The sequence below is a fragment of the Centruroides sculpturatus genome, unplaced genomic scaffold (assembly GCF_000671375.1).
Source record: "Centruroides sculpturatus isolate CEXI.00-Female unplaced genomic scaffold, Cexi_2.0 scaffold56, whole genome shotgun sequence".
NCBI lineage: Eukaryota > Metazoa > Arthropoda > Arachnida > Scorpiones > Buthidae > Centruroides > Centruroides sculpturatus.
The window spans coordinates 388919-407740 of record NW_019384586.1 but is presented as its reverse complement, the minus strand read 5'-3'; the positions used below and the strand labels follow the sequence as shown (position 1 = coordinate 407740).

General features: G+C 32.9%; 1 protein-coding gene across 1 annotated transcript; it reads left to right on the top strand.

Annotated features, from left to right (window-relative positions):
- The first annotated feature begins 1239 nt into the window (after positions 1-1239).
- On the top strand, positions 1240-17851 carry LOC111624598. Its single transcript, XM_023367490.1, has 10 exons — positions 1240-1440; positions 7836-7878; positions 7964-8031; positions 8210-8286; positions 8356-8414; positions 8483-8571; positions 15718-15978; positions 17130-17374; positions 17455-17591; positions 17669-17851. The coding sequence occupies exons 3-10, from the start codon at positions 8015-8017 to the stop codon at positions 17849-17851; spliced, it is 1068 nt and encodes a 355-aa protein (XP_023223258.1). The 5' UTR covers positions 1240-1440; positions 7836-7878; positions 7964-8014.
- The last annotated feature ends 971 nt before the right edge of the window (positions 17852-18822 follow it).

Below are 18822 nucleotides of genomic sequence, written 5' to 3'. Positions count from 1 at the left end.
CAGCAGCAAAATCGCCATAGTAGTGAATTTTGGTACTAATTTTCGTACGCAAATGTCTTATAAATGTTCTGAAATGTCTTATGACCAGTTATTGTTGTATTTGGACTGCTGAATGTCTCTGTAAATAGAGTGGAATACTTGATTTACTATTACCAAATATTTAGTTCTTATAAGTGTTCAGTTTAATGTTATTAATACATTCTGACAGAATATTTCATTCTTTATGCTTTGATATGTGCAACATGTACCAATATCTTCGTGCACTACAACATGAAAAAATTCGGCTGCATTACATAGAAAGAACTAACTTTTTAATAACTCTTTTTATCCTTGTAAATACTAAAAGGTTACTTTTAGCAAGACATTTTGGTTTCGGCTAGGCCCACATTAGGTCGGCTGGAAATTGAAGGTTTAAGCCCGAAATATCCAAACAGATTATTTTCTCTTACAATTCTTGGGGTGTTCCGGTCTGTTGGGAGGAAGTCGAGTTTGTACGTGTGAATATCATTTCCTATGTTATGTGTCTTGTTCACAGGCTCCATTAAAAGTTTTTAAATATTCAACTGCAATTACCTTATTCGTATAACTCAATAATTACTCCTTAACGCACGATAAATGATGGAAATATTTCTGGTGTGTTGTCTTCAGCGCTTCCTAACATGAGTGACGCTCCTTTTTTGTAAGTGCTTTGAACGGGTAAAATATTGCATAATCTAACAAATATAAAACTAAAATTGCATGAAAAATATTTTATATTTTCAAAATTTTATTTGCGATAATCACATTTAAATATTCTTTCTTTTTCTGAATTTCATGTTATGAACGGTGTGAGGTGTATTATATTTATGATAGAAGGTGATGTTTTAGGGTATTAGACAAAAAATTTATTTTACAAATAAATGTATTGTATTTATATTATTCAGTATTTTTACTAAAATCATATACTATATTTAATATCAGGTTGATAACTATCAGTTTATAATTCTAAAATAACACTTCTCTATTATGAAAATTTAATCTACCGACTCAACAATGACAGAGAAAACTTGATATGTGTGCGGTGCTTTTATTTAGTAAGCGATAAGTAATTAAGCCGACAACAGGGTCCGTTTTATATGAAAAGCATAGATTTAAATTAAGTAAGACAATAGTCTTACTTAAATATATGCTTCTTACTTTAAAATTTCCTTGGACTAGCACTACATATTTTGTAATTGTATAGTTATTCTGTCCTGTTTATTGTGTAATGTAATATTATAGACTACTGTTAAATTCTTTTAGCTCTTATAGCCGTCATTTTATCTGTGTCACGTGACATTTCTATGTTAATATATAGACGATTTCTTGAACTTATTTATTTAGTTATCTTTGAGAGCAATAATATAGCTTTTTTTTTTATCATTGTCCCAGACGTGAAAGAATATCGATACTTTTATAAAGGTAAGTTTAAATATAGTCAGATCATATACGTAAGAATTATTTGCTTACTATAAACATACACACAGGTGTAACTATAGAATTTGGCACTGCAGCCCTTCTTTAATTAAAACTCATAAATAGATTTTGGTCATTCACAGTTATCACCACGAAATCCATCTGACAATTTCTGGTTAAAGATATTATTATGAGCAACACTAATTATAAACTTCTGTTTTAATAGTATAATGACTATATTATGTGAAACAGAATCCAATTCTATTCAATTCTATCTTCATTTATCGGTCACTTTCAGATACTTCTATTTACCTGAATCTACTTCAAGGTTTGGAGTAACAACGAAATCTCTTCATCGCTGTGGTGTAGCGTAAATGCCAGACACACGAACATGTTACTTGTAGTTGCAACAGAACTAAATATTTATTTCAAATGATCTGCTGCAGCGCTGATTTTGATATCAGTTTCTTACACTTTAATATTAACGAATGAAGTAAGTCAAAAATTTTAAGAAACAACTTATAGAAGTAAATCGTAAAAATATATTCCTAAGAAGGTATTTATAATCTGTTTTACCTTGTACTTGTATTTTTAATTTGGAGGGAACCCTGACATATGAAGTTACGCCGCACTGTCCACTGTCTGAAATTGTCCAGGTAGACATACATTGCATATTTTATGGAGTGCCACTCGATTGCTGGAGACAGAATCTCCAACGCTACAGTACTGACTTTATTCAACGAAAAATCAGAAAACATCGCGCAATACTCTAGTGACTTTGCATTGGTAAAAAATATCTTAACCTTTATATTTTGTATTTGTTTAGCTATTCGAAGAAATTGTGACTAAGTAGCTTGTAAGTCACATCAAAACACAAATCATTTTTTAAATACGTGAATGTATTGTTTGATTGGTATTAAATAGTGCAACACCAAAGCGATCTGCAAATCGGGAAATTGACGAGTGGGTATTTAGGGAGAACTTGTATGTATTCCAATGTTATCGCCGCGAAGGAAAAGCAATGAACTTCACTAGCCAGCCCATGCCGACTACCAGTGTTTAGGGATTAAACCCGGATTCGATTTAGCCACTGTCCACATGGGTGTAGGATAAAAAACGACGGTGCGTCGTTTTTTATCCTACACCCATGATTTTACGTCGGATTGTAGGTAGAAAATCGTTTGCAGCTTCTCGACTGTCTGTTCCTTTAGACACAGTACAACTCAGTGGTCTGAATGGCTTTCAATGTGTGAGAGAAACAATGAATGTCTTTGAAATTATTTCTAAAAAGCTTCAGCATGTTACCACAGCAAGCAGGCGAAGTGCAAACAATAACAAAAAATTCGTAAACGAGACACGTAACTTTTCCGGCAAAACAATCTAAAATTTCGTTTGGCGCAATCGCTTATAATACTTTATTTGTAGAAATACTCTATGTAATTTATTATTATAAAATCGAAAAAAATCTTAATTTTGAAGGTAGAGATGGGTAGTATAAAAAGTTAGTTGTTCGTAACAAGTAAAATCTCGAGATATCACACATTACTTATTTGTATCTCCCAACCCAATTGATAGTTAATTACATCAAACTTTAATAGCAGAAATATTTCGCCCCTTATACATCGAGTTATCATCTTACTTTACTTAGTTCAAATTACTTATACTCTATTGTTAATTTGTGAGCAGTTTGTTACTGTTAATTTGTAAACAGTCAAAATACTAAGATTAATATAATCGATTCACAGTTATCATCACGAGTTAACTAGAACATATATATAATCGAGACGGGTTGATAATAATAATAATAATAATAATAATAAATTCGCTACGCTGTTAACAGAACACACAACTGGAAGACACCTGGTGTAGACAACATTCACAATTTCTGNTTATAAAATTGAAAAAAATCTTAATTTTGAAGGTAGAGATGGGTAGTATAAAAAGTTAGTTGTTCGTAACAAGTAAAATCTCGAGATATCACACATTACTTATTTGTATCTCCCAACCCAATTGATAGTTAATTACATCAAAATTTAATAGCAGAAATGCCCCTTATACACAAGCTATCAAGCTAAATTTAGTTTTTTAATAGTTACCCCATCCCGAGATATTAAACGAAGTAGACGCCAACACAAACTTAGACATCACAGATACATATGCATAATATTTTTTCCGGTTTTGTTTGTACTTTTTTTGGGCTTAGGGTGTCGCAAAACGTAATAATTTGCAAAAAACACGAAGGGTCGAATTTGACTTGCCTTAAAACTTTTCCATATTATGAAAACGTTTTCCATGTTATGAGCTAGGAAAACGTCGAAGCAACTAAATTATCTTTGGCAAAGAGAAACTCCTAAGTAATTTGGACTTTCATTTCGGTTGCCATAATTTTTACTTAGTGCAATAACATTTTACATCTCGTATGTTTTTTAGATTGTTTTTGAGTAATTTGGCAAATTAATGTTTTCACTGCCCTTCTATTGGCTACAGGTTATCTATGACTATTTATTATTGCTTCTATACCATTATTTGGTCTTAAAATAAGTCAATAGGTAAACAATAAAATAATGAAAGGAAAATCAGAATCTAACTGAAAAAAAACTAAAAGAAAAAGAGAAAACCAATTTAATGTGATATATCAGGATGGGATAAATATTAAGAATAGAAATTTCTCACGCTAGCTTTTGTATAACAAACATTAATGCTATTAAATATTGCTGATTAAACCCTAAGAGTGATGAGATACAGGCAGTCACGTGTCAAATCTCCAGTGGGGTTGCACTTAATAGAGATTTTACTTGTTGCTAGCTATTATAGTTTCTTTATAAACACATCTCTACTCTCAAAATTAAGCGTTTTTCGTTTTATAATTATTAAAAACATAGATACTTTTTATAGCAAACTCTCATAACAGATGGTGCCACACACAATTTAATTTATTTATTATGATTAATAATATAAAAGTTATTTTTTAAATAACATCTCATAACAAGTGAGAAAGTCACTTAATTTGCTGCTACACTTTCAAAGACAAAATTACCATATTAAATATGTTATTACTAGACAGCGGATTTTAATGAAATGCTTATTTTTGTGTAATAACTTATTACACACAACATTAGCTATTATGTGAATGAACGATTTCGCGTACTGCATTTCGATGAATGTGAATATACTTTAAAATTATTATTAAAAAGAAAATCGGTTCATCGCTCTAGTGTTGTGTTAATGACATTCGCACAAACATTTTTCTGTATTTGCTAGAGCATAAAATACTTGTTGCAGTAATGATTTTCATATTAGTTTGAAATGCTTTACTACTAAATAATGAAGTAAAGTCTATCAAAATATCAAAAAAACAACTTATAGAATTAAATCAAATAAACATATTTGTAATAAGATGTTAAAAATGTATTTTTTTTTTGCACTCGTGTATTTACTTTTGATTCGGACAGTTTGAGGCAGACACACATAAACTTTTTCAATTCTTAACTGTTGATTTTCAAATAGTATTTTATATACCCCAGCTTTCTGTTCTTTTTTATGCTGTCTTTATTGTTCCGTAGCAAACTATAGATATTGGGTGCTCTTTTTCTTATAAAAACTCGAGAATGGTCTATAAAAGAGCACCCAATATCTATAGTTTGCTACGGAACAATAAAGACAGCATAAAAAAGGAAGAGAAAGCTGGGATATATAAAATTTCATTTGAAAATCAACAGAGGAATCAAAAAGATTATGTGGGTGTGACTAGAAGAAACCTGGATACAACGTTGACAACGACACAACAACACAACGTTGTACAATGGGAAGAGGCTAGTCATTAAAACGGTGCACTCTCCATCCATTGCGTTTGAGATGGAAAAGGTGAAAATGTATAAAAGTAAAATAAAAAAAACCGTTGCCTAAATGCTAGGGATGCTAATGCGCTTCTAACAGTATGAAAATATATAATAGAAAAAAGAATGAAACTTAAAAACCCATAAATCTTGTTTCTTTCTAGTTAGCTCTGTTTTCTATGTTTTATTTGTTTAGTTACTTTTTATTTATTTATTTAATATACACACTTTTTAAAATTTATTTTAAAGTTAAATTTTTAAAAAATTTTAAATATGTAAAATATTCAAAAACGGTACGTTCCATTTTGGAACATTTATAATATTAAACCTGACGATGGCCTATATTAGATAGGGTGAAAACATTTGTAAAAATAAAAGAATTTTAAGCTCAGTAAAATTAGGTGTTGGTGAAACTGAAGTGAATTAGTTGCTAAGAGGTGGATAGATACGATGTTATGTTTTAGCATTTCCTCTCCTCATAAGACATCTTTTTCGATCACCCACATATTCTAAAATGTCACAATCTGTAATCATCATGACTTAAACAACTACGAAATCAACAAGGATTAATGTCGGACACAAATGCGGATAAAACGTTTTGACTACAGAGAGAAAATATATTTAAAAGACAACGCACACATGTAACTCTCGTATGTTGCCACGTACGCTATACCCTTTGTGGCAGCCATTTTGGTCGACTTATACGCCATCTATATTTACTGGCACAAGCGAATAAAGACAGTTAAACATGGTCATTCGTATAGGTTACTCATAAGTTTAGAGAAGAGGGCCACACTTTTCCCTAAACCTATAGTTTAATTGTTTAATTGAAAATGACCAACAATAATTTAAGTATTATAAATATATTAATATCTACAAAGAAGACTTTTTGTTTTCACACTATTGTCAACAAAAGAGGTTTTTTTAGCCTATTAACATATCTTTGTACAGAAGCGTAGCCTACAAAAAGGTTTTTGGTTCAGTGGTGACTGAAATTAGTTGACTGTAATGACGAAAAGTCTTTTTTTATTCTTTGATACATTTTGACTACTTTAATTAATTCAGTAGTGTACTTATTAGAGTTCATTAGTACATGGTTTCATTTCTACTTTTTCAGCTCTGTTATATATTTATGTAAAACAGAAGTTATATATATATAACCAAGGAAAATAAGCAATCGTTCAAACAACGGCCTAATTGCATTAAATTCTGGTAATTAAAGATCAACGGGTGAAAAGATAATTTTTTTAATATCATGTGATGTAATTTGGAAAACAGGCTCATAGTAGCTGACATCATTAACGAAATTCTTGCACGTTGTGGACTAGTGAAAATTAATTTAATTATTGTATAAAGTTTAAAAAAGTATAAAAATATGAAATACTAGCTTTTGCCCACGGCTTCGCTCCCGTTAAGAAGTATTATTATTAATTAGGTATAGTTTTTGCGGCTTTACTTTTGTTTAAAGTGTGTAAAAAATTAGGGCCTACAAAACTTCTTTGTACACAATATTCTTAACTAATCTGTCATTATGCGCTAAAACTATCAAGCTATTGGGTGAACTTACTCGTGAGCAAGCAACATAAAACTGTCCATGAGAGAACATTCTTCAACTTCTCCATTAACGTTCAGATTTTCTTTAGCCATTTTGAAAAAGTCTAACCGACAAAACCTATACTTAAACCAAACGAAAACAAAACAAATGCCAAATACAAAGCAGAGTCTATAACCAAAACTACTAAACCGAAACAAAGCAAATGCAATCCAAAATATGCCAAGAAAAGAACAGCCAAAATCGTCAAATATAATCCGCTAGAAATATTTAGGTATAGTATGTACTATTAGATACGGCGGCCACTCATCATCGGGTATATGTAACTCAGTGAAAACACAACGATAGCGCGTTTTAAAATACTACTAACGCCATCTATTGTCAACATTTAGAACTAAAAATTATTTTGTTCGTCTTAATTTATTCGTTCCATTAGGTACTGATAGGTTCAAACTAATACATTTACATCCTCCATCATCCCTTATTTTATCCCCATGGGGGTTGAATTTATCAAAATCCTATTTAAGCGGACGTCTTCATCATAGTAGCTCCAATCTTTAATTTCAGTTCAATCAGTCGAAAATCTAAGAAGATTTATACAAACTTTCATCCCCTATTTTATCCCCTTAGGGGTGGAATTTATCAAAATCCTTTCTTAGGGGATGCCTACGTCATAGTAGCTTTATGCATGCAAAGTCTCAGCCCGATCGGTTTAAAATTGACAAAGTTTCATACAAACTTTCATCCCCTATTTTATCCCCTTGGGGGTAGAATTGATCAAAATCCTTTCTTAGCGGACGCCTACGTCATAACATCTACCTGCATGACAAATTTCAGCCCGATCCGTCCAGTGGTTTGGGCTGTGCGTTGATAGATCACTATGTCAGTCCTTTGAGATAATTATATATATTTAGATTTCCATAAGGTATAAAATGTTTGATAAATATAAATATAATTTATAATGCTCAATGAAATTGGAAATGAAAATAAGTCGAATTTCGCTTCACTTTCAGAAGTTTATTTTACTGAAAGTCTCGTACTGAATCACCACTGCAGGTAATAAATATTTGCTTTTGGGTTTGTGTCATATCTACGCGTCAAATTACCAGCCTGATGATTAAACTACGTAAATTTCTTTTAGGTTCTGTCAAGCACATTTAATAAAGTTTAACATTCTTTTCACATCCCAAGTATGAAAAGCTTTTTAAGGTATGTTTTCATATTTTTGTAGTTTAATAATTGAGTAAAAAGTTTAGTTTGCATTTATGTCACTAGTTTAAATTATTAAGATAATTATAATTTAATAGAAATATTTGCTTTATTATTGAATTTCAACTGTATTTTTTTTGTTTCCACATTTCTTCATTTAAATGCTGACAAATAACAGAATTGGATTAATGCTTTTTCTAAGTGCTGAATATTACTTCTGTGCTTCTGAAAAATATGAGAACACGACAAGTAGAGGTAAAAATAATGATGAATGTCTTTCTAAGTGAGAAAGTCGCTAACTGATAAAACTTTGTATAATTTTAGTAATTGAACGCAGGATGATTGGAGGAAGGTTGGCAGAAAAAGGAGAATTTCCATTTTTGGTGAGTTAATACATGTAAACATTTCACCTCTTGCAACTGTACTTACAAGAAATGTTATTATAATTTAGGTAGCAATATATAGAGATAGGAAATTTAGCGGTGCTTTTTCTTTAATCACAACAAGGACGTTAATAGGAGCAGCGCACATTGTACAGGAGTATGTTTGTTTTAATTCTTATTTAAAATTTTTCGTTGGAATATTATTAGAAATGCGAACGAATATTTTATCATAAATTTTGTTGTAAATGATAGATATGTATTGAATATATTTTAAAATTTAGTAATAAGTAAACTTTTTATTTTTTTTTTTTTGTCTGTGAATATAAGTAACTTTATAAATAGGTTGCAATCTCTTTTTACTCTAACGTTCGTAAAATAGATCAGGGCAGAAAAAGCTAATCACAACGATAGGATAAGGTGGCATATAAGCATAACAATACAATTAAACCTCGGATTTCGAAGGCCTCGCTTTTTGAACAATTCGGTTCACGAACAAAATTTATGACTCATTTAGGCTCGGTTGCCGAACAAGCTACTCGGCAGATCGACAGATGATTAACTTTCTGTGTTAAAGAAATTCGAAGGCTTGATCAATCAGCGGTAGGACTACGATTCAAAAGTTAGTGGGGCCGACATAGCCTCGCGTCATCAGATCACGTCACGATAGGAATCATCGATGAAATTGCTATTTAAATTAGATTTCCTGTCGCATGAAATACTAATTCCGCTTTTCGATATGCGCCGCAGTCGAATCTATATTAAATTAAATTAACTAATAAACGCCTTTAAAATGACATTTATATAATATGAATCGCAACCAGTTTCGTGTTTAAATATATTTATGTTATATTAATAAATTTCTGTTATTTAAACTAATATTATATATAATAATAATATTTATTAATACAAGATACACAGTTAATTAAAAGTAAAATCAAAATTAATAAATAAATTTTAATTAAAATTAAAATCAAATTATTGAAACATAATATTTCGGAAAGTGTGGACAAAGTATTTGTTGTCCGTCTTTATTTGTTTCCTCATATTTCATCCAGGAGGAGTTGAGTCAATAGATACAGAAGTTTTACTTTCCCGACTGCTATAATAACGGAGGGAATGTATGGCGATCGGTCGAAAAATGACGCCCAAGAGTTTTATATTTTTGAACTCAGAACATCTTGAAATGCCGAGAAATGAAAAAGTGTTAGGAACAATTTCTGTATGTATGGATATTAGTGTGTGGGGTGCACGATTTAGTTTACTTTTTTCATAATAACCCTTGTGGTGTTGTCGAAATTTTTTAAAAATTTTTCAGGGAGATTTGCTTGTCAGTGAGATTGATGCTATTAAATTTTGGTGTTTAAAGGTCGAGGGAGAGGGGAGATAGTAGGGTCCTGTTTATCTCTATTAGGTCGGACTATAAAAACATTTAGCATTTTAATAGCATCTACAAATCTATACTAATATTATAAAGAGGTAATGTATGTAAGTTTGTTTGCAGCAGGAAATCTCCGAAACTACTCATCCGATTTCAAAACTTCTTTCACCAATATTTAGAATGAAACCTCAGGGTGGACATAGGCTGTATATTATTCCGTTAAACATTCATATAAATTAAAATATATAATCTAGGTTAAGGCTTTTATGTCCAACAGATGGCGCTACGAGTACGACGCCCTAAGTTTGCTTTTCTGTGAGGCATTATGCTTTTCTGTGAAAATGAACTAAAGCAGATCATCTTCTATCTATCTATATAAATAAAAATGTAATGTTCGTTTGTTCCTACCGATTCCTTTAAAATTTTGACACAACGCTGCATTCGAATACGCACGTGTTTTTATATAATATACGTGTCGAAATTCCCCCCACTGAAGGGAGATGGTTAGGATTAAGGCTTACCGTAAAGAACTCTGCTTCTATTTAGGACTATACTATTTTAGATGCGTTTTTTTTGCGTTTTAATAGGGTACGTCAACAGAATGTACACTAAGAAGAAATTTTTCGAAAAATTCCCACCCCCCCACGGGGAAGTGTTATAAATTTATAATAGATACACTTTGAGGCACAACAACGCCTGGCGGGGTCTGCTAGTTTTTTATAAAATCGATCCATACCCTGAAAATTAAGATTTTTTGCCATCTGTTATTATATATAATAACAGATAGCGCAATCAAAATTCGAGATGTCTCCGGGAATGTTGAACAATTAGATTCTAGTTTATTTTCTAAAATGATAATTTTGGTTTGGTTAGCGGTGACAGAACGTTTCGATTTTAATATGTATATGTTACTGTGAAAGACCGAAATTAGAGAATGTCGATATTCTCCGGTGAATGTCGACACATACAAAATACGTCAGTGAAAGACCGAATATTTGGTTNTAATAAATTTCTGTTATTTAAACTAATATTATATATAATAATAATATTTATTAATACAAGATACACAGTTAATTAAAAGTAAAATCAAAATTAATAAATAAATTTTAATTAAAATTAAAATCAAATTATTGAAACATAATATTTCGGAAAGTGTGGACAAAGTATTTGTTGTCCGTCTTTATTTGTTTCCTCATATTTCATCCAGGAGGAGTTGAGTCAATAGATACAGAAGTTTTACTTTCCCGACTGCTATAATAACGGAGGGAATGTATGGCGATCGGTCGAAAAATGACGCCCAAGAGTTTTATATTTTTGAACTCAGAACATCTTGAAATGCCGAGAAATGAAAAAGTGTTAGGAACAATTTCTGTATGTATGGATATTAGTGTGTGGGGTGCACGATTTAGTTTACTTTTTTCATAATAACCCTTGTGGTGTTGTCGAAATTTTTTAAAAATTTTTCAGGGAGATTTGCTTGTCAGTGAGATTGATGCTATTAAATTTTGGTGTTTAAAGGTCGAGGGAGAGGGGAGATAGTAGGGTCCTGTTTATCTCTATTAGGTCGGACTATAAAAACATTTAGCATTTTAATAGCATCTACAAATCTATACTAATATTATAAAGAGGTAATGTATGTAAGTTTGTTTGCAGCAGGAAATCTCCGAAACTACTCATCCGATTTCAAAACTTCTTTCACCAATATTTAGAATGAAACCTCAGGGTGGACATAGGCTGTATATTATTCCGTTAAACATTCATATAAATTAAAATATATAATCTAGGTTATGGCTTTTATGTCCAACAGATGGCGCTACGAGTACGACGCCCTAAGTTTGCTTTTCTGTGAGGCATTATGCTTTTCTGTGAAAATGAACTAAAGCAGATCATCTTCTATCTATCTATATAAATAAAAATGTAATGTTCGTTTGTTCCTACCGATTCCTTTGAAATTTTGACACAACGCTGCATTCGAATACGCACGTGTTTTTATATAATATACGTGTCGAAATTCCCCCCACTGAAGGGAGATGGTTAGGATTAAGGCTTACCGTAAAGAACTCTGCTTCTATTTATACTATTTTAGATGCGGTTTTTTGCGTTTTTGATTGCGTTTTAATAGGGTACGTCAACAGAATGTACACTAAGAAGGAATTTTTCGATATTCCCCCGCGGGGGAGAAGGACAGAATTAAGGCTTACCGTGAAGAACTTGGCTTCTATTATATTATTTTAGATGCGGGTTTTTGCGTTTTTGATTGCGTTTTAATAGGGTACGTCAACAGAATGTACACTAAGAAGGAATTTTTCGATATTCCCCCGCGGGGGAGAAGGACAGAATTCAGGCTTACCGTGAAGAACTTGGCTTCTATTATATTATTGTAGATGCGGGTTTTTGCGTTTTTGATTGCGTTTTAATAGGGTACGTCAACAGAATGTACACTAAGAAGGAATTTTTCGATATTCCCCCGCGGGGGAGAAGGACAGAATTCAGGCTTACCGTGAAGAACTTGGCTTCTATTATATTATTGTAGATGCGGGTTTTTGCGTTTTTGATTGCGTTTTAATAGGGTACGTCAACAGAATGTACACTAAGAAGAAATTTTTCGAAAAATTCCCCCCCCCCACGGGGAAGTGTTATAAATTTATAATAGATACACTTTGAGGCACAACAACGCCTGGCGAGGTCTGCTAGTTTTTTATAAAATCGATCCATACCCTGAAAATTAAGATTTTTTGCCATCTGTTATTATATATAATAACAGATAGCGCAATCAAAATTCGAGATGTCTCCGGGAATGTTGAACAATTAGATTCTAGTTTATTTTCTAAAATGATAATTTTGGTTTGGTTAGCGGTGACAGAACGTTTCGATTTTAATATGTATATGTTACTGTGAAAGACCGAAATTAGAGAATGTCGATATTCTCCGGTGAATGTCGACACATACAAAATACGTCAGTGAAAGACCGAATATTTGGTTATACATTCGAACAATCGCCGGTGTATGTTGACAAGCACAGATAAGCTTTGGAAGTCGAAACGACACCTGAAAAGCCGATGTCGACAGAGAGGCTACAGTCCGTCACCAAATCCTTTGTGGGTAGTCGGAGTTAGGACAAGGTCGTACCTTTTTTCCCGGCAACGGTTTGGTGGAAACATAGATGAGATTCCTTTTCAAGAAATATCGCTGAGAGAAGCAGCTACAGCTAAATCGAAAAAGTAGAAGATAAGACTATACATTTTTTTTTTTTTACATTTAGTGGAGCACTCCCTCTGACCTGTAGCATTAAATGCTACTGGCTTGAAGTACTCCTCTTTTAATTAACCCTGCTTCGCATATGCTTTGCAGGTAAGGCTATATTTAGCCCCCGTATAACACTGTAGATATTTCCGTGTTATATGAATTCTATGTTGTACGAGTCACTTAGATTTTACAAATACGTGAGCCGTTCACAGCCCGACACACGTATTTGTAAAATCTAAGTGACTCGTACAACATGGAATTCATATAACACGGAATTATTTACAGTGTTATAGGTGGTCTACTGTACACGCTGTCATTGCAAAAAGAAGTGTTCCACGAATAAATGCAGTTGTAAAAGCAAGGGACTCAAAGTGCCATAACAGTTTAAGTTATTGCAATAAATAAGATGGTAAAACGTCAATCACATAATTTATGTGTAAGTTTATTATTGTATTATTTTCTTTAATTATTTAGAACGTACTGTTCATTTTAAGTTCAACAGTTTATTTACATGTGCCGTTAATTAAGCTTTCTCCTATTTTTAACATATTAAAAAGTTGCATTTTTGTCTTAAAACGTAATAAAAATATGTTTATTCAACATTCACTATCAGTGCATGCTGAATGTCGACATTTGCCGGTGTAAGTGAGAAACAATGATATTTAGCAAATATTTCGTACATACACGAAGCGACTGTGTGAATGCTGACATTCACCGGAGAATGTTGACATTTGCAAGATATCGGTCATTCACAGTAACATATATATATATACATATATAGGCTATATATAGAGAGAGAGAAAGAAAGAAAAAATATAGATAATATACTAATAATATATATATTATTATATTGTATTTCCTTTATAGGCATTTTTACGCATGAAATACATATATACAACAAAAAAGGGTGGTTACCTTTTCAACGTCATAATAAATAATTTTAATATGCATACATGTTTGATTCAATAGGATACTTTAACTGCTTTTTGTGCTTTTTTCAACTATCACAATATTAATTATGCAGAACGTGGTAAACTAAATAAAGATCACATTTTTATAAATCATGTTAAGGTAGCTCTACTTTTGGCCACTACTATATGGCAACGATAGTAACAGTTTAGAACGGAAAATAGTTCAATGCACTTCATATTTACTACTTTATATTGACTAGCGATAAGTATTCAAATAAAAGTTAACCACATGAGAACGAAATACCTAAAACTAAATTATATCACCAATCAAATGAACGTTACAACTGCACAGATAAATGACTCAGTGTTTATTGCAATTCTTAGTTCAAACAAGTACAGTATTTAATTCATAAAACTAGATAATTGAAAAAAATTTAAGATTATGTACCAGCTATTAAAGGAACTTATTATGTAATGTATAAACTTTGTATACGAAATCTAGACAGCTCCAAAGACAGATAAAAACGAAAACACATAAAACAAAAATATAATCATAGATAGTAAACCCAGTCGCTGATAAATACAGCGGAAACATAGTATTATGATACAAACAACAATTTTTACAGAAGCACATGGTATAAATATACAAAAATAATGTAATAAATGACGTAGGGTTTAGTTAGAAGAAGCACTAGGAAGGCCTCCTTCAAGTGGCTAACATAATGTGAGAAACCGTGGACCAAGGGTTAATCCCTCTTGACCACTTACTCGGCAACAGTCTGCAAAGACCGCTCACGTTGTCGTTCCGGATGGCTGTTTATCTAGTGGCTAGGGAGGTGGGGAAGTCGGCAGGCGTCCTTTCAATGACAGGAGACAGGTTTAACAAAATAGCAAAGCGTTTATTTGAATAATTAAGCTAGGATACATGAGGCGATAATAATATTAAAAGTAAATGCGGTTAAATATGAAGTAACTATACAAAGGCCGCTCTTAACCGTTCTAACGGCTATTCTGAGAGAAAGAGTTCACAAAGCTCTAAAATACAAATACCTCTATGAGGATATGATAATATGCGTTCGTTGAATGGGCCGCAAGACTCGTAGTCGGCGCAGGAACTGTAGTTGTGGCGATAAGTATGAAAGTTCGAAGTTGTGGTCTGTCGTAGGGCAATGTCCTTTCGGTCGCTACGTCCGGTGTATGGAGACAAGATGCACACATTAATAAGTATAACTTCCTTTAACCGGAAGCTCGAGCTTTTATACGTTCTTCGAGGGAAAAGAGTCACGTGATCTACTTCTGTCGACACTAACGGTGCATACCTATCAACCAAGTGTCAACTTTTCCACCTAATTGTGGAAACAAACGGTGACGTCCGATATATTCTCACCAAGAGCGGGCTTTTTCCATCCGAGTTGTTTACAAATGTTTTTCCGACAACTACATAAAAATCGCGGATCTCACAATAATTTATGAACCAGATTAATATAGTAAGTCGTTTCGAAAGGCAAACCATATAAAAAATTGACCATATCAAAGTAAAATTGAATTTTCCTATGATTCCGTTCATCTACATACTTGGCTACGGTAGATATTCCAACATACAAACAGGAACTCACTGCCAATCTCTGACAAAGCTGTTTTCAGAAGGAGTAAGTAGAAGATAAAAACAAAAAAATGTGATTACAAACCGCAAAAGTAATGTAATAATATTTTGCTTTATTCTATTGTTTCGCTAATGATTATTTATTTAAATTTCATTTTTATTCAGATACACAGTCAAAGATTGTTACGGAAGAATAGGAAACGTCAACAAACACGCGGGGAAGAAAGTGCTGTTTCGGAGAATGATTATACACAAACGTTATAATTCAGAAACATTTCACAATGATATTGCACTTCTGATTCTCGCACGCAGTATTAACAATATATCTCCGATTGCTTTAGTTGGAAAAAACGTAAAATTTACTAAAGGTTCCGCCACGTTTGTTGGTTGGGGAAGAATTGGTTTAAGTAAGTCTGTTATTTTTCTGTAATATTCAAAGTCTTGTACNACAAAAATAATGTAATGAATGACGTAGGGTTTAGTTAGAAGAAGCACTAGGAAGGCCTCCTTCAAGTGGCTAACATAATGTGAGAAACCGTGGACCAAGGGTTAATCCCTCTTGACCACTTACTCGGCAACAGTCTGCAAAGACCGCTCACGTTGTCGTTCCGGATGGCTGTTTATCTAGTGGCTAGGGAGGTGGGGAAGTCGGCAGGCGTCCTTTCAATGACAGGAGACAGGTTTAACAAAATAGCAAAGCGTTTATTTGAATAATTAAGCTAGGATACATGAGGCGATAATAATATTAAAAGTAAATGCGGTTAAATATGAAGTAACTATACAAAGGCCGCTCTTAACCGTTCTAACGGCTATTCTGAGAGAAAGAGTTCACAAAGCTCTAAAATACAAATACCTCTATGAGGATATGATAATATGCGTTCGTTGAATGGGCCGCAAGACTCGTAGTCGGCGCAGGAACTGTAGTTGTGGCGATAAGTATGAAAGTTCGAAGTTGTGGTCTGTCGTAGGGCAATGTCCTTTCGGTCGCTACGTCCGGTGTATGGAGACAAGATGCACACATTAATAAGTATAACTTCCTTTAACCGGAAGCTCGAGCTTTTATACGTTCTTCGAGGGAAAAGAGTCACGTGATCTACTTCTGTCGACACTAACGGTGCATACCTATCAACCAAGTGTCAACTTTTCCACCTAATTGTGGAAACAAACGGTGACGTCCGATATATTCTCACCAAGAGCGGGCTTTTTCCATCCGAGTTGTTTACAAATGTTTTTCCGACAACTACATAAAAATCGCGGATCTCACAATAATTTATGAACCAGATTAATATGGTAAGTCGTTGCGAAAGGCAAACCACTTAAAAAATTGACCATATCAAAGTAAAATTGAATTTTCCTATCATTCCGTCCATCTACACACTTACTTGGCTACAATAGATATTCCAACATACAAACAGGAACTCACTGCCATTTTTCTGACAAAGCTGTTATCAGAAGGAGCAAGTAGAAGATAAAAACAAAAAAATGTGATTACAAACCGCAAAAGTAATGTAATAATATTTTGCTTTATTCTATTATTTCGTCTAATGATTATTTATTTAAATTTCGTTTTTATTCAGATACAAAGTCAAAGATATTTACGGAAGAATAGGAGACGTTAACAAAAACGCGGGGAAGAAAGTGCTGTTTCGGAGAAGGATTATACACGGACGTTATAATCCAAAAGAGTATAATAATAATGATATTGCACTTCTGATTCTCGCACACAGAATTAACGATATATCTCCGATTGCTTTAGTTCGAAAAGATTTAACATTTACTGAAGGTCACGCCACGTTGGTCGGTTGGGGAAATATTGGTTTCAGTAAGTCTGTTATTTTTCTGTATTATTCAAAGTCTTGTACAACAATAAAAATAATACGAATGACATTTTATGTAATCTAGAAAAAGATGATAAAACAGACCTTCTTCAAGTAGCTGAAGTAAACTTAGTAGATCCAAAATACGTGGCTCGTAAATTCGACTACGAATTAACTTACAAAGAAATTACAACAGTGTCATCTAGAGTAATAGGCATGAAAGTAAAGCAGTTACTACTTTTCATATTATGGTTATAGTTAATGTTACCCTGTTATTTATAAAAGTTTTATTGTTACAGGGAGATTCTGGCTCACCACTGATCAAGAGAGATGCGTTAAACAGACCAGTGCTTATTGGCATTTTGTCTAACGGCGGAAATAATACTGGAAAACCAGATGTTTACATGTCGACCAGTGTTCACTATTCTTTTATAAGAACTTTCAGAGTCGGACGTCCCACATACTTAGACGTAAAAAATTAAAATATGAAAATAGCATGGTTAATTTTTCATTTCAGAAAATATAAAATCTAATTCTATTCGCAAATAGCTCGTATTTCAACAATATTTAACAGTGGATATATTTCATTTCTATGCCTGTATTACTTTAACAGGTTTTTGTATTAAATAATCTTATGTATTTATTCATTGTGTAAATTACATAATTAGATTTTCTTTAAATAAAACCTTAAAGATCCATGTGAAATTTTTAATGTGTCATGAATTTATGTAATGTACTTACACTACGAATCTCTGCGCTATTTTACATATTAATAAATATGTAAAATAGCGCAGAGATTCGTAAAATTCACTGCTGTTAAAATATAAACAATTATTATAGGCGTGTTAGTATCAATTTTTAGAAATTTGGCATGGATAGATCTATATGAGACATTCTTTTTCTTCACGTGCCATGCCCGGTTCCCCGGACGTTGGCGATCACCAAGGAGAGGGAGTTCCTATCTTCGGCCGTTCTCATTACCTCCCCAATGTTTTGTATGCCTGTCCATTTTTTAATATTGTCCATCCATGATAAATGTCTTCGGCCTCGTTTACGCTTTCCCTCAATCTTTCCATTGAGGATTAGTTGTGGGATTTTGTATTTTTCTCCTCTAGTGATATGTCCCAAGTATGCAATCTTTCTGCATTTGATTGTTGACAGCAATTTTCTGTTTGTTCTTGCTCTGCTTAGAATTTCGTTGTTGGTCACTCGATCCGTCCATGGGACTCTCAGCATCCTTCTGTGAATCCACATCTCAAATGCCTCCAGTCTTCTTTCTGTATTCCTTTTTAATGTCCAGCTTTCCACACCATAGAGGAGAACTGACCAAATATAACATTCGGCCATGCGTTGCCGCAATTTCAAATTTAAATTGTCGTTGCAGAGCAGGGTTTTCATTTTTTGGAAGGATGTTCTAGCTGCTGCTATCCTGCATTTAATTTCTTTCCCTGAA